The sequence below is a fragment of the Phasianus colchicus genome, chromosome 1 (assembly GCF_987193195.1).
Source record: "Phasianus colchicus chromosome 1, bPhaCol1.hap1.1, whole genome shotgun sequence".
In the NCBI taxonomy this organism is placed as follows: domain Eukaryota; kingdom Metazoa; phylum Chordata; class Aves; order Galliformes; family Phasianidae; genus Phasianus; species Phasianus colchicus.
In genome coordinates this window covers 195,555,780-195,569,875 of record NC_143436.1, presented here as the reverse complement: position 1 = coordinate 195,569,875, position 14,096 = coordinate 195,555,780, and the positions used below count along the sequence as shown (strand labels likewise).

Below are 14,096 nucleotides of genomic sequence, written 5' to 3'. Positions count from 1 at the left end.
TGTGGGGAGTTCTCTGCTGTTGTTCCACATCTGACTGCAGCATTGAGAGTGTCAGCAGTGGGAAAGCAGTCTGCAGTTTCCATGAGATGCGTTGGCACTTTGCTGCCCTCCTGTGCGTATGGAGGGGAGCAGTGGGATGGTGTGGAGGCCAGGGCTCTCCTATGGCTACCAGGGCTGCGGCTGCCAGGAGGATCCCAAACCAACTTTTGTTCTCTTTCAGCCCATCACACAGTAGCTCAAAGGTTGTTTGAAATTGATGCATAAATGACCATCTAGGGTGGTGAGGAAAGAAAAGGAAAACGAAAGTAAACATATGGGAAAGGGGGCTGGAGGTATGGGAGGGATAAACGTTGCACAATTGCTACCATGGGTTTCTTGGGCTTGGTTAGAAGTGCTGCCCTGATCTGTCCCGCTTGTCCTCGGTTGGAGTGGTGACAAAGAGCAGCAGGTTGTGCAAGTGGAATAAAGCACGGAATCCTACGCAGAACAAACATTAGGGTTGCACCAGCACAAATAGATCAAACAGGATACGTTTCACCCATGGGCACCTGGGAGCCAGGAAAAGAGGACAAGTTGGGATTTTTCCTGGTTTGGATGGGAACACGGGCTGTTTTCTGTACGCCTCGGACAGCCGTGTGACAGTGGCGAGGAATGGAGCAGCCGAAGGGCTGCGATCCATGGCTCTGTGTCGGGGTGCAGGCCGCTCACAAGCCGTGTCCCTCAGGGCTCAGCATCTTCAGCATCTTCATCAGTGACAGACGGTGGCACCGAGCGCTCAGCGAGTTTGTGATGGCACCGAGCTGAGCGGTGCAGGCGGTGCGATGGAGGGAAGGGAAGGGAAGGCATCCATAGGGAGCTGGACAGGACGGAGAGGTGGGCCATGAGGACACAATGAGGTCCAGTAAGGCCACGTGCAGGGTGCTGCATCGGGTCGGGGCAATGCCAGGTGTTGATACAGACTGGGGGAAGGTCTGCTGGAGAGCAGCCCTGCGAAGGAGGACCTGGGGGTCCTGGAGGATGAGAAGCTGACACAGCCAGCAGTGTGAGCCTGCAGCCCGACGGCCAACTGTGTGCTGGGCTGCAGTAAAGGGGTGGCCAGCAGGGAGAGGGAGGTGATTGTCCCCCTCTGCTCGGCTCTTGTGAGCCCCCATCTGCAGCACTGCGTCCAGGCCTGGGGCCCCCAGCACAGGAAGGACGTGGAGCTGTGGGAGCGGGGCCAGAGGAGGGCACTGAGATGAGCAGAGGGCTGGAGCAGCTCTGCTATGAGGAAAGGTTGAGGGAACTGGGCTTGTTGAGCTTGGAGAAGAGAAGGCTGCGGGGAGACCTGATTGTGGCCTTCCAGTGCTTGAATAAACAGGAGGGGGAACGGCTGTTTGTGAGGGTGGATGGTGACAGGACGAGGGGGAATGGCTTTAAAGTGAGACAGGGGAGGTTCAGGTTGAATATGAGGAGGACGTTCTTGAGCCAGAGGGTGGTGAGGCACTGGAACAGGTTGCCCAAGGAGGCTGTGGATGCCCCATCCCTGCAGGCATTCAAGGCCAGGCTGGATGTGGCTCTGGGCAGCCTGGTCTGCTGGTTGGTGACCCTGCGCATAGCAGGGGGTTGGGACTGGGTGAGCACTGTGCTCCTTTGCAACCCAGGCCGTTCTGTGAATCTATGGTTCTATGATTCTATGATTCCATGACCTTTCCAAGTACTTCTTCCCACCCACACAGCAATCAGAATCAACGTGGGTTATAGGGTTTCATTCCTTACATCACCCAGCAAAGAAGGTGGAGAAATGGGCTGAGACCGAGCAGAACTCGTGATGAGCCCAACAGCGCGGGGCGAGGGCTGCCCCATTGGATGCTGTGTGTGGGGCTCCTGCTGCCCCCAGCTCAGCCGGTTGTGGGGCAGAGGGGCTTCATTAAAGCAACTGCCTGGTGAGCCGCGTGAGCAGGGCTGGGGGATGCAGTAAATACAAGCAATAAAAGCAATGCTTTTATTTTTCTGGCAGAGCTGTGGACCGTTCTTTGCTGCTGTTTCACATCCAACAGCAGCACCGCGAGCGTCAGGAGCAGGAAAGCAGCATCTGCAGTTTCCACGAGATGCGTTGGCACGTTTCTGCCCTCCTGTCCACAAGGAGGGATGGTGTGGAGGTCAGGACTCTCCCAGGGCTGCCAGGGCTGCGGCTGCCAGGAGGAGCACCCAGAGGTGTGGGGGTTCCATGGGGCTGCTCCTGCCTGGGGAGGATGGGGATGGGTATTAATGGCTGCAGGGGCTGCAAACGGTGCCCAGCCTGGGCCAGGGGCTGCGGGGCCACGGGCTGCTCTTACCTGCCCTGAAAGCTCACTGCGAGCCACGTGAGCCGGGCTGGGAGGGCCACGGCACAGACAGAGGCTCCCACTGCACTGCAACCCCAGCGCAGAGCTGCCGGGCTGCAGCCATCAGCGGGGCCTGGCCTCCAGTTCCCCGTGGGCTCCCCGTCGGCCGAGCTCCCCACCTCCCCACGACCACAGCCTGCACGCCCTCCCCACGCTCCCACTCCTCAGTGTCCCCCATCCACCCAAGCTCCCCATTCTGGAGCACTGCAGCCCTTACCCTTCACGAACTCGCAGTTGTAGGTGCTGTGCATCCCCTGGGAGCGGAGCTGGATGAAGGTTCTTCCCTCAGTGTAGGTGATGCTGGTGACCCTGAATTGCTCGAAGGGTGGGATGAGGACTTCGTCCTCACTGGGGAACGCAGAGAGGTCCTTGATGGGCACACCATAGCAGGTCTCCACTGAGAAGAACGTGTCCTGGCCAAAAGATTTAGCAACCACCTGGTTGAAGGAGGAGGAGGTGAACTGGCCGAAGCGGACCACCTGGCCTTGCTGTGCCGTGAATCGGGTGCCCCTGACACCGCGGTACACCTGGAAGCATTGCTGGATCTGGGATTCCCTCAGGGTGTGCAGGGCTCTGCTCAGGAGGAAATGCAGCGTCTTGTAGTGGTAGGAGCTCAGGTAGTGCTGCCGGGAGCGCCCAGCCGTGAGCGTGGCGTTGTTGAACACGCGGTACAGCTCCCCCTCCATCGTGTACGCCAGCAGGGCTATGGCCTGATCCCGTCCCAGCACCACTGGGCTGGTGGCACCACCCGATCGGCTCTGCCACAACTCGGTGGCAGAACGCCAGCCCTCAGCGTAGACCTCGTTGCTGAACTCGGTGCGGTTCAGCTCCGGCAGCTCAGCCTCCATCAAGTCGACGCAGCCCTGGTACTGGTCATCAAAGGAGCTGTTGGCCATGGCCATCGCCACCTCCTTGATCTGGCTGTTCTTAATGCTGGCAGCAGATGCTCCAGTCCAGGTGCCGAGCAGCAGCACGCAGCCCAGGAGGACATGCTCCATGTGCGGGAGGATGCAGGTGCCCAGCTCTGGGCAGCACTGCTCAGCAGCAGCACAGGGGCACAGGAGCTGGACACAGCTCAGTGTGCTCAGGATCACCCCGCTGCCTCCCCTGCCTGCTTCACTCTCCCCTCCTTCCCTCGCCACCTCCTTTATGCTGTCCCACTCCCTTTCCCACTCCCTTTCCCGTAAATGAAAGCAAAAGGCACAGGGAGTGTCCCCATGTTGGCCATGACACCAAGGGAGCAGCAATGGGACCACTATCAGCTGCTCATAGGGGACAAACAAAGGAAGGAAAGCCCCCAGTCAAGCCCTGAGTGCTCCCATCCCAGCGCTGGGGATGGAGGGCAGCCCAGGACCCCACACCTCAATGTTGGGGCCATGCAGCACCAGGGAGCACAGCCACGGGGTTGTGGTGTTACCCAGCAGCAGCTCAGCCCCTTTGCTCACTGCCCCGTCCATGGGGATGGGGAATGGAATTGGGAAAAAGCAGAAAAGAAGATGAGCTCACCACTCATCATTGGTTGCCCCATCACTGTAAGCATGTGGTGATTGCCATGGTGAGTCTGTGGGATGTGATGTGATCCACCTCCAGGCCTCCCCGTATTTGTATGTCAGCCATCATCCTCCAAACAAATGGTCATTATCCACTTGACTTGCTTAATGACCCTGTGTGTTTCACATTCATGGATAACCTGTGCAATAGTACCCATGGCCAAGTCCATCCCTCGATCCTGAGCCCAGCTATAGGCACCATCACCTCTTCCTCTGTTGACATTCCAAAATCTCTGCCTTCATCCAGTGGGACAGGTTTCTAAGGCTGGAGTTGATGCTCCATGCCTGCCAGTGCTCAGGAGGCATTTGGACGATGCCCTCGGTGCAATGCTGTACATTCCGGTTAGCCGTGCAGTGCTGCACTGAGGTGTCCATGGAGCCTTCCCTTCTCCATGCTGAACGCCCCCTGCCCCCTCAGCCTTTCCTCACAGGAGAGCTGCTGCAGCCCTTTCAGCATCACCGTGACCTCCTCTGCACCCATTCCAACACCTCCACGTCTTTCCTGTGATGGGACACCCAGACCTGGGTGCAGTGCTCCAGACGGTGCCATGTGATGAAGGAGGAGAGGGACAATCCTTTACTTCTGCCGTGTCAACCGCAGCGCTCAGCTCGGTGTCATCAGCAAACTGCTGAGGGTGCACTCCATCTGTCATTGATGCCAGTGATGAAGATGTCGAAGAGCCCCGTTCCCAGGACGGACCCCTTGGGGACACCACTCAGCACCACCTGCAGCTGAGCACAGAGCCACTGACCACCACCCTCTGACCACGACCATCCATCCAATGCCTTACCCACCCTTGAAACCCACTGCTCTCCAACTTTAGAATAAGGACATGGTCGTTTTCCTTCCTGCTCTCTCCAGAAAACCTCCCCAAAGAGCACGGCCCGGACACATTCTTCTCCGTGGAGACCTGCCATGGTGTGCCCGTCCAGGACTTCACCACCTTCCCTGCTGAGGACCAAGTCCTCATCCCACCCTCTGAGCACTTCAGGCTCACCAGCATCCCCTACAACAAAGGCATCGCCTTCATCCAGCTCTGCTCCCAGTGGAAGAGCAGCTCCTACAGCTGCGAGCTCATGAAGGGTAAGGGCTGCAGCGTGGTGCTCCAGAATGGGGAGCTTGGATGCATCGGGGGGCGGCAGCTGTGCGAGAGCCCTGAGCTCTGCACGGCCCCTCCACAAGGACAGGAGGGCAGCAACGTGCCCTCGTTGCATCTCATGGGAACTGCAGGCACTGCTTTCCCACTGCTGACACTTTTGGTGCTGCTTTCTGACGCGGAACAACAGTGGAGTGAACCATGAGAGCAGCTTCTCTTTGTGAGAAGAGCCTATTCAGATAACTGAAGCAGTTACCAGGTGGAAGACGGTTTGCTTGCATAAAGGTGAGCTGAAGGACAGAATGCAGAGTCCGTGGAAACCCGCCGACAATCAAAGAAAGATAAGAAAGAACAATAGACGCCTTGTTGTTGAAGATATGACAGCAAAGCTGATGCCTGAGCTCAACACAACGCAGTGCCGTGTTGTTTGGGCTCCCCCCCAGCAAAAGGTTGGAGGATCACAGTGATGGTGACTACAAGCCTTCATCCACTGACCACCAGAGACCCCAACCACATTTCTAGCACTGATGCTCACGAGGGTGGGACAATGTGGTCATTGCTTCTCGGAATTCCGTCCCGTTTTCCTGGAATGCAAGGTGTGCTTAAGCCTTTAGACATGGAGTCACTGCTTTTCTTGGTGCGTGAGGTCGGCTCCTCCAATCCAGCCCCAGACAAAGACTGCTTGTCCGCTTCTGCTTATCTTTACGACCATAAGCAGCAGCAGTGTGACGTGGTGGCACCCACCGCTGACCCCCTGGATAATTCCCAGCTGCCAGTAAGAGTCTTATCACCGAAAGTGCCTCGTGAAGCGAGCTTTGAGCCCAAACCAACTTTTGTTCTCTTTCAGCCCATCACACAGTAGCTCAAAGGTTGTTCGGGAAGGGAAGGGAAGGGAAGGGAAGGGAAGGGAAGGGAAGGGAAGGGAAGGGAAGGGAAGGGAAGGGAAGGGAAGGGAAGGGAAGGGAAGGGAAGGGAAGGGGAGGGGAGGGGAGGGGAGGGGAGGGGAGGGGAGGGGAGGGGAGGGGAGGGGAGGGGAGGGGAGGGGAGGGGAGGGGAGGGGAGGAGAGGAGAGGAGAGGAGAGGAGAGGAGAGGAGAGGAGAGGAGAGGAGAGGAGAGGAGAGGAGAGGAGAGGAGAGGAGAGGAGAGGAGAGGAGAGGAGAGGAGAGGAGAGGAGAGGAGAGGAGAGGAGAGGAGAGGAGAGGAGAGGAGAGGAGAGGAGAGGAGAGGAGAGGAGAGGAGAGGAGAGGAGAGGAGAGGAGAGGAGAGGAGAGGAGAGGAGAGGAGAGGAGAGGAGAGGAGAGGAGAGGAGAGGAGAGGAGATGTTAGCAAAGAGAATGAGGGGTAGGGGTATGGGAGGGATAAATGTTGCACAATTGCTACCATGGATTTCTTGGGCTTAGTTAGAAGTGTTTCACCCGTGGGCCACCTGGGAGCCAGGAAAAGCGGTCAAGTTGGCATTTTTCCTAGTTTGGATGGGAACGGGCTATTTTCTGTATGCCTTGGGCAATTTGGGTAACAACTCTGCCATTATCATCAAACTCCTCAGAACAAGCAGCGTAATTCAATTTGCCACAGACAGCACCCAGGGAATCTTCTGGAGTGGAGACACGAATCTGACACAACAAATAGAAGGGAGAAAGTGAAAAGAGACTGTGATCAGCCCTGTGATCATCTGCACCCTGCAGAGTGAAGGCATTACTATACCACACTGCAACACCTCATGTTGCTCCCAGGTTAAATACGAGTAGAATTTTCCACTGGAGCATTCTCAAAGCAATCTGAATGCTGAGAGAGACAGAGATATATACTAGTTTGGCAAATTCAAGAATTGATATAGCCTATAGAACTTCCAGAGGATGGTGTGTGTGCAGGATACCCCACAATATAAACCTTCAGATGGGAAATCCCTGAAACGTACACATCTCTTATCAAAACTCAGTTTCCAGTGGTGTAAACCATGCTGGTCATTGTCACAGTCTTTGTGACTGTTCCATGTTTGTGTTGTAAAATTGTTTTTTTTTGTGAAATTCCATTCGTGTTTTAAGCTCTCACCCAATATTTAACCCAACAAAAGGTTATTATGGGACAGGGGAAGCCAAAAGAAATACCGAAAATACCCCTCTGAGTTGTGTTTTGGCTCACTGGGGAGACATCACTGGAGAGCCAGGGGGAACACTGAACAAGAAATCGGGAACATGAATGAAGAAATGGGACTGGTTTTATAATTGAATGTCCTAATTGTGAGCCCAAGTGCTGGGTGTTTGTGGGAGTGGAAGAACTCCATTGTTTGACTTGTGGGTATTGAAGGGAGTATTGCTGCAGAGATTGTTCTGAGGTTTCCTGCAACAATGTCCAGGTCTTGTGTTCGATATGGAGGTTGGTGGTCCTGCCTGTGACAGGAGCTTGGTGATCCTTGAGGTGCCTTCCAACCCAAGCCATTCTATGACTGATTTTATGATCCTCTGACTGGGGGAACTCACTTTACTGCAGAAGTTGTCCAACAAGTCAGTAGTCAATAGGCAAGTGGTCAGGTAGAAAAGGTGAATCACCTCATTAAATTATGGGTTGCAAAGCTGGAACAGGAATCTACATGGCAATGGTTGGCAAGCCCTGCCTGGGGTATGATGGTTGGAACTGCATCGTCTTCAATGTCCCTTTCCAACCCAACCTGTTCCATGATTCCACGATTCTGTGATCCTATGTTTTATTGTTTCTATGATTTTTGTGATTCCATGATCCCATGTTTCCATGATTCTGTGACTCCACAATTCTATGATTCCATAATTCCATGAATCTATGATTCCATAATTCCATGATTCCATAATTCCATGATTCCACAATTCCACGATTCTGTGATTCCATGATTCTGCGATTCTGTGATTCTGTGATTCTGTGATTCTGATTCCATGATTCCGTGATTCCGTGATTCTATGATTCCATGATTATATGATTCTATGATTCTGTGATTCTGTGATTCTATGATTCCATGATTCCGTGATTCCGTGATTCTATGGTTCTATGATTCTGTGATTCTATGATTCCATGATTCTATGATTCCATGATTCTGTGATTCTATGATTCCGTGATTCTATGCTTCTATGATTCCATGATTCTATGATTCTGTGATTCTATGATTCCATGATTCCGTGATTCTATGATTCCATGATTCCCTGATTCTATGATTCTATGATTCTATCATTCAGTGATTCTATGATTCCATGATTCTATGATTCTATCATTCTGTGATTCTGTGATTCCATGATTCTATGATTCCATATATCTGTAATTCTATGATTCTTTGATTACTGAATGTTCTCAGTAAGGTAACAGAGATTGCTGAATGAGTTTATGTAACCCCATAAGCCATTAATGTGTCAAGAACTGAAAGTCAGAAAAGAGCTGTATGTTTGGGAACACACCCAGGCAGAGATGTGGCAGGTCTTATCTTATGCACTATGGTGATCATCCCCATGGGGACAGCCCTCTGCTCTGAAAGTCCCCATCCTAACACCCACCCCAACCTAACAAGTGTGCGGTGCTGTTGGTGTTGTTAAACTCATTCACATTTTCTGTGCTGGTTTGAATTCATAGAGGGTGCAAAAGAAGTTAGAAACACTGCTATGGGGGCATACACTGTGTTGAAGCATCCAGTAGCTTAGTGCATGACACAAATGCTATTTTTCAATGGGATCATTATTACTGTGCATAGGAAGTCTTAGTGCATCTAGCTTCACAGGAAGACAGGAGACTGCAATGGAGAGGAGTCTGCAGGGCAGTGGTCATGGCACTGTGTTTGCTGGAGCTCGAGAAGAGTGTGGATAATGCCCTCAGCCATATGGTCTGATTTTGGGGCAGTCCTGTGTGGAGCCAGGAGTTGGACTCAGTGACGGCGATGGTCCCTTCCAACTTAGGATATTCAGTGATTGTATGATGAGACCTCATTGCAGCTTTCTGTTACTGAAAGAGATCTAATAAACAGGAGGGACTCTGCCTTCTTATGTGGACTGAGTATGATAGGACATTAGGAAAGATTCAATATAAATAATAATAATAATAATAAAATGGAGATATAGATTAGATGTTAGTGGGAAAATCTTCACTCAGGGTGTGGTGAGCAGTCGGGGCTTAGGGTGCCTACTGAAGCCATGGGTGCCACATCCCTGGATGTGCCCAAGGTCACAGATGGGACCCTGGGCAGCCTGAGCTGCTGGGGGGCACCCAGCCCATGGCAGGGGTGGGGATTGGATGGGTTTTAGGGTCTGTTCCAACCCAAATCATTCCATGACTCCATGATGACGTTGCCAGGGGGATGGGGCCACACAATCTGTCCCCCAAGCCCCTCCAGCTGTGGCTGGAAGAGTGCAGGGAGCACAGAGCTGACGGGGCTGTGCCCCAGCCCTGCTGGCCACCCCACCAGCAGCCCTTACCCTCCACAAGCTCCCAGTTGTAGGTGCTGCTCTTCTCCTGGGAATGGAGATGGATGAGGGCTCTGCTTTTGACGTCGGTGAAGTTGGTGACCTGAACGTACTCAAAGGGTGGGGTGAGGACTTCTGACTGCTTGAACAGACTCTGGTCAGATCTGCCCTTATCTCAGCCCTCCAGATCCCACATCGAGCACCAAAAGGGCCGTTGTGGTTTTACCTTCCTCTCCGAGACACCACACGTCCTCCTGAGGCAGACCTTGTGGGAATCCCAGCCCAACGATGCCACCACATCTACTACAGCACCAGGAACACCCACTGCTTGGCACAACGCTGGTCCACGTTCGCCTCCTCCAGCCTCCAGAAGAAGGTCGATGAGTCTTTTGGCCAGGAGGCCTCCTTCTCAGTGGAGCCCTGCCATGCTGTCCCCATCAAAGACTTCTCCTTCCACCCCGATGAGGACAAAGAAGTCCTCTGTGCACCCATTGAGACCACGGAGGTTACCATAAAAAACAAAGGGAAAAGCCTTTGTCCATCTCCACTCCCAGTGCAAAAGCAGCACCTACAACTTTGATCTCGAGGAGGGTACAGGCTGCCAGCAGGGCTCTCATGGAGGGAACATCTCTGCTGTTGAGGAACTTGTGGATATTTGGGAGCATGGGGAGCTGGAGGAGCTTAGAGCTCCGCAAAGCCATGGGGGTGTGCGGGGCAAGGGGAGTAGTGGGACTGCAGAAGGGGGGGTAGAGAGTAGTAGGGGTGGGGGGCTGCTCTGCGCCCTGCTATCCAGGTGCCACGGGCTCTGCTCCGGGGAGGGGGCAAGGCATCTGGTCATGCAGCACAGCTTGGTGCTTGAGGTGACCTCAGTGTGGAGGTGAGCCCGGCAGGACCCGCAAGCAAAGATGTCCTCAGTCTTCAGCAGCCATGGCGGTACAAGCTTTGGCGAGAAGCTCAAGCAGGATCTGGGGCCAGCAGGCCTGCTGGGAATGAACGGAGAGCTGCTCGGATCCAAGGGATGGCAGCAGTGCGGTGTGCAGCTCAGGGCTCTCCCAGGGCTGCCAGGGCTGCGGCTGCCAGGAGGAGCACCCAGAGGTGTGGGGGTTCTGTGGGGCCGCTCCTGCCTGGGGGGACGGCGGCAGGCAGTCAGTGGCTGCGGGGCTGCATGCAGTGCCCAGCCTGGGCCAGGGGCTGCGGGACCAAGGGCTGCTCTTACCTGCGCTGAAAGCACACGGCCGCTCCTTGCACCTTTTCTCTGCAAAGAGAGCGAGAGCGCTGCAGGGCCGCGGCACAGACAGAGGCTCCCACTGCACTGCAACCCCAGCGCAGAGCTGCCGGGCTGCAGCCATCAGCGGGGCCTGGCCTCCAGTTCCCCGTAGGCTCCCCGTCGGCCGAGCTCCCCACCTCCCCATGACCACAGCCTGCACGCCCTCCCCACGCTCCCACTCCTCGGTGTCCCGCATCCACCCAAGCTCCCCATTCTGGAGCACTGCAGCCCTTACCCTTCACGAACTCGCAGTTGTAGGTGCTGTGCATCCCCTGGGAGCGGAGCTGGATGAAGGTTCTTCTCTCAGTGTAGGTGATGCTGGTGACCCTGAATTGCTCGAAGGGTGGGATGAGGACTTCATCTTCAGTGGGGAAAGTGGAGAATTCCTTGATGGGCACACCATAGCAGGTCTCCACTGAGAAGAACGTGTCCTGGCCAAAAGATTCAGCGACCTTCTCCCGGAGGGAGGAGGAGGTGAACTGGCCGAAGCGGACCACCTGGCCTTGCTGTGCTGTGAATCGGGTGCCCCTGACACCGCGGTACACCTGGAAGCATTGCTGGATCTGGGATTCCCTCAGGGTGTGCAGGGCTCTGCTCAGGAGGAAATGCAGCGTCTTGAAGGGGAAGAAACGCAGGTAGTGCTGCCGGGAGATGCCATCCCTTCTCGTGGCTGTGTTGAACTGGTGGTACAGTTTCCCCTCCATGGTGTACGCCAGCATGGCTGTGGCCTGGTCCCGTCTCAGGGCCGGTGGGCGTTTGCCATGACCCCATCGATTTCGCCACTCCATGGCAGCATTTCTCCACCCCTCGGCATAGACCTCGTTGGTGAACTCGGTGCAGTTCAGCTCCTCCAGCTCATCCTCCATCATGCGGCTGCAGCCCTGGTACTGGTCATCAAAGGTGCTGTTGGCCATGTCCATCGCCACCTCCTTGACTGAACCCAGGTCTCTCTTGCTGCTGGTGGCCAAGGTGCCGAGCAGCAGCACCCAGCCCAGGAGGACGTGCTCCATGTGCAGGAGGACACAGGTGCCCATCTGCACGCACAGTGATTCCCCCAGCACAGCTCCACCAGACCCGGTGCTGCAGCCGCAGCCCCACACGACGTGTGCCCCGTGACACATGAACGCAGCTGCTCTGGCTTTTTATAGTAACCCTGGCTGGATCCCAGGATGGGTTATTTATAATTGCATTTAGGACCTCTCAGAATGTCTGTTGCTGCTGACTTGTTGCAAATGGCCTCGTGCACATCATCAGGAAATACCCTTTAAACAATCATCCTTGCTTTAGTCTATACATATCACCAACCAGGACGCTACCCTGGGCCTTGAAATACAAATCTAGTGGTGACATGGATCCCTAGAAAGAGCGGAATCTTGCAACAACATTCATTTCTGAAACAATCTCATCGATGCCTGGGCCAAAGTACGTGGCTGTGAGTGGGGCCGTCACACCCCTTATCATTCAGCAGACTCTGGGAGATTCAAATACCAGCAGCTGTTACAGAATAGACCATGGGCAACGGGTATTGGGATGGTCAGACACTGGGACACACGTTTAGCAAAGGCTACCTGGTAGTCATCCAGGGTTTGCAGTCGAGCTGTCCCTGTCTGACCAAAACTCTTAGGCACTGGAGAAGGAGATAAAGTCACTGAATCAGAGTCACTGGCTGCAGGCTCAGTGACTCCTTCTCATGCTCTTACAGCTTTTTCCTCATGGTATCATATGGTACGGGATATCCCTTTGGCCAGCTGAGGTCAGCTGTCCCAGTTTTGTCTCCTCCCTGCTCCTTGTGCCCCCCAGTCCCTCACTGGTGCAACAGCAGTAGATGCTGAAATCTGAAACATCCTCAGCTCTGTGCAGCACTGCTCAGCAGCAGCACAGAGGCACAGGAGGTGGGCACAGCTCGGTGTGCTCAGAATCACCCCGCTGCCTCCCTGCCTGCTTCACTCTCCGTTCCTCCCTTCCCCACCTCCTTTATGCTGACCCGCTCCCTTTCCTGTAAGTGAAAGCAAAAGGCACAGGGAGTGTTTCCACCTTGGCAGTCACCTCAGGAAGAAGCAGCACCAGGACCACTGACTGCTGCTGACAGGGAACAAATGAAGGAAGGGAGGAAAGCCCCCAGCCGAGCCCTGAGTTCTCCCATCCCAGCGCTGGGGATGGAGGGCAGCCCAGGACCCCACACCTCACTGTCGGGGCCATGAAGCACCTGTGAGCACAGCCACGGGGTTGTGGTGTTACCCAGCACAGCTCAGCCCCTTTGCTCACTGCCCTGTCCATGGGGATGGGGGAGAGAACTGGGAAAAAGCAGAAAAGAAGTTGAGCTCACTACTCACCGAATCACAGAATCGTAGGGGTTGGAAGGGAGCTCCAGAGATCATCGAGTCCAACCCCCCTGCCAAAGCAGGATCCCTACACCAGGTCGCACAGGTAGGCGTCCAGGCAGGTCTTGAATATCTCCAAAGGAGACTCCACCACCTCCCTGGGCAGCCTGTTCCAGTGCTCCGTCACCTCACCTAAAGAAGTTCTTGTGCACAGTTGTGCAGAACTTCCTATGCTGCAATTTCTGGCCATTTCCCTTGTCCTGTCTCCACACACTGCTGAAAACAGTCTGGCCTCACCACTCTGCCTCCCACACTGGATCAGGTCCCTCTCAGTCTTCTCAAGGCTAAACAGACCCAGTTCACTCAGCCTTTCTTCATAGGGGAGATGCTCCAGGCCCTTCACCATCTTTGTGGCTCTCTGCTGGACTCTTTCCAAGAGATCCCTGTCTTTTTTGTACTGAGGAGCCCAGAACTGGACACAGTACTCCAGATGAGGCCTTACCAGGGCAGAGTAGAGGGGGAGGATCACCTCCCTCGACCTGCCGGCCACGCTCCTTTTAATGCACCCCAGAATGCCATTGGCCTTTTAGGCCACAAGGGCACACTGCTGGCTCATGGCCAACCTGTCGTCCACCAGGACACCCAGGTCCCTCTCCGCAGAGCTCCTCTCCAGCAGCTCATCCCCCAACCTGTACCGGTGCATGCAATTATTCCTCCCTAGGTGCAAGACTCTACACTTGCTTTTGTTAAACCTCATCTGGTTTCTTACTGCCCAGCTCTCCAGCCTGTCCAGGTCTCGCTGAATGGCAGCACAGCCTTCGGGTGTGTCAGCCAATCCTCCCAACTTCGTATCATCAGCAAACTGCTGAGGGTGCACTCCATCCATCATCGATGCCATTGATGAAGATGTCGAAGAGCCCCGTTCCCAGGACGGACCCCTTGGGGACACCACTCAGCACCACCTGCAGCTGAGCACAGAGCCACTGACCACCACCCTCTGACCACGACCATCCATCCAATGCCTTACCCACCAAGTTTTCCACCCTTGAAACCCTCAGCTCTCCACTTTAGATCAGGATGAG

General features: G+C 54.7%; 2 protein-coding genes across 8 annotated transcripts; both read right to left on the bottom strand.

Moving 5' to 3' along the window:
• Positions 1-9: 9 nt before the first annotated feature.
• LOC116233883 (erythroblast NAD(P)(+)--arginine ADP-ribosyltransferase-like) lies at positions 10-12,769 on the bottom strand. 7 transcript variants are annotated; one of them, XM_090134171.1, is made up of 3 exons: positions 10,929-12,768; positions 10,643-10,681; positions 10-272 (listed from the first exon to the last, which is right to left on the bottom strand). In XM_090134171.1, the coding sequence occupies exons 1-3, from the start codon at positions 11,812-11,814 to the stop codon at positions 217-219; spliced, it is 981 nt and encodes a 326-aa protein (XP_089990297.1). In that variant the 5' UTR covers positions 11,815-12,768; the 3' UTR covers positions 10-216. The 7 variants fall into 7 exon arrangements, with proteins under 7 accessions (XP_089990297.1, XP_089990296.1, XP_089990298.1 ...); XM_090134170.1 differs by lacking the exon at positions 10-272 and adding an exon at positions 6,299-6,624 and having other exon boundaries at positions 10,929-12,769; XM_090134172.1 differs by lacking the exon at positions 10-272 and adding an exon at positions 7,206-8,968 and having other exon boundaries at positions 10,929-12,764.
• LOC149920357 (erythroblast NAD(P)(+)--arginine ADP-ribosyltransferase-like) lies at positions 1,971-5,997 on the bottom strand. Its single transcript, XM_090134177.1, has 2 exons — positions 2,581-5,997; positions 1,971-2,222 (listed from the first exon to the last, which is right to left on the bottom strand). Exons 1-2 carry the CDS (start codon positions 3,359-3,361, stop codon positions 2,140-2,142), a joined length of 864 nt encoding a protein of 287 aa, XP_089990303.1. The 5' UTR covers positions 3,362-5,997; the 3' UTR covers positions 1,971-2,139.
• Positions 12,770-14,096: the final 1,327 nt, after the last annotated feature.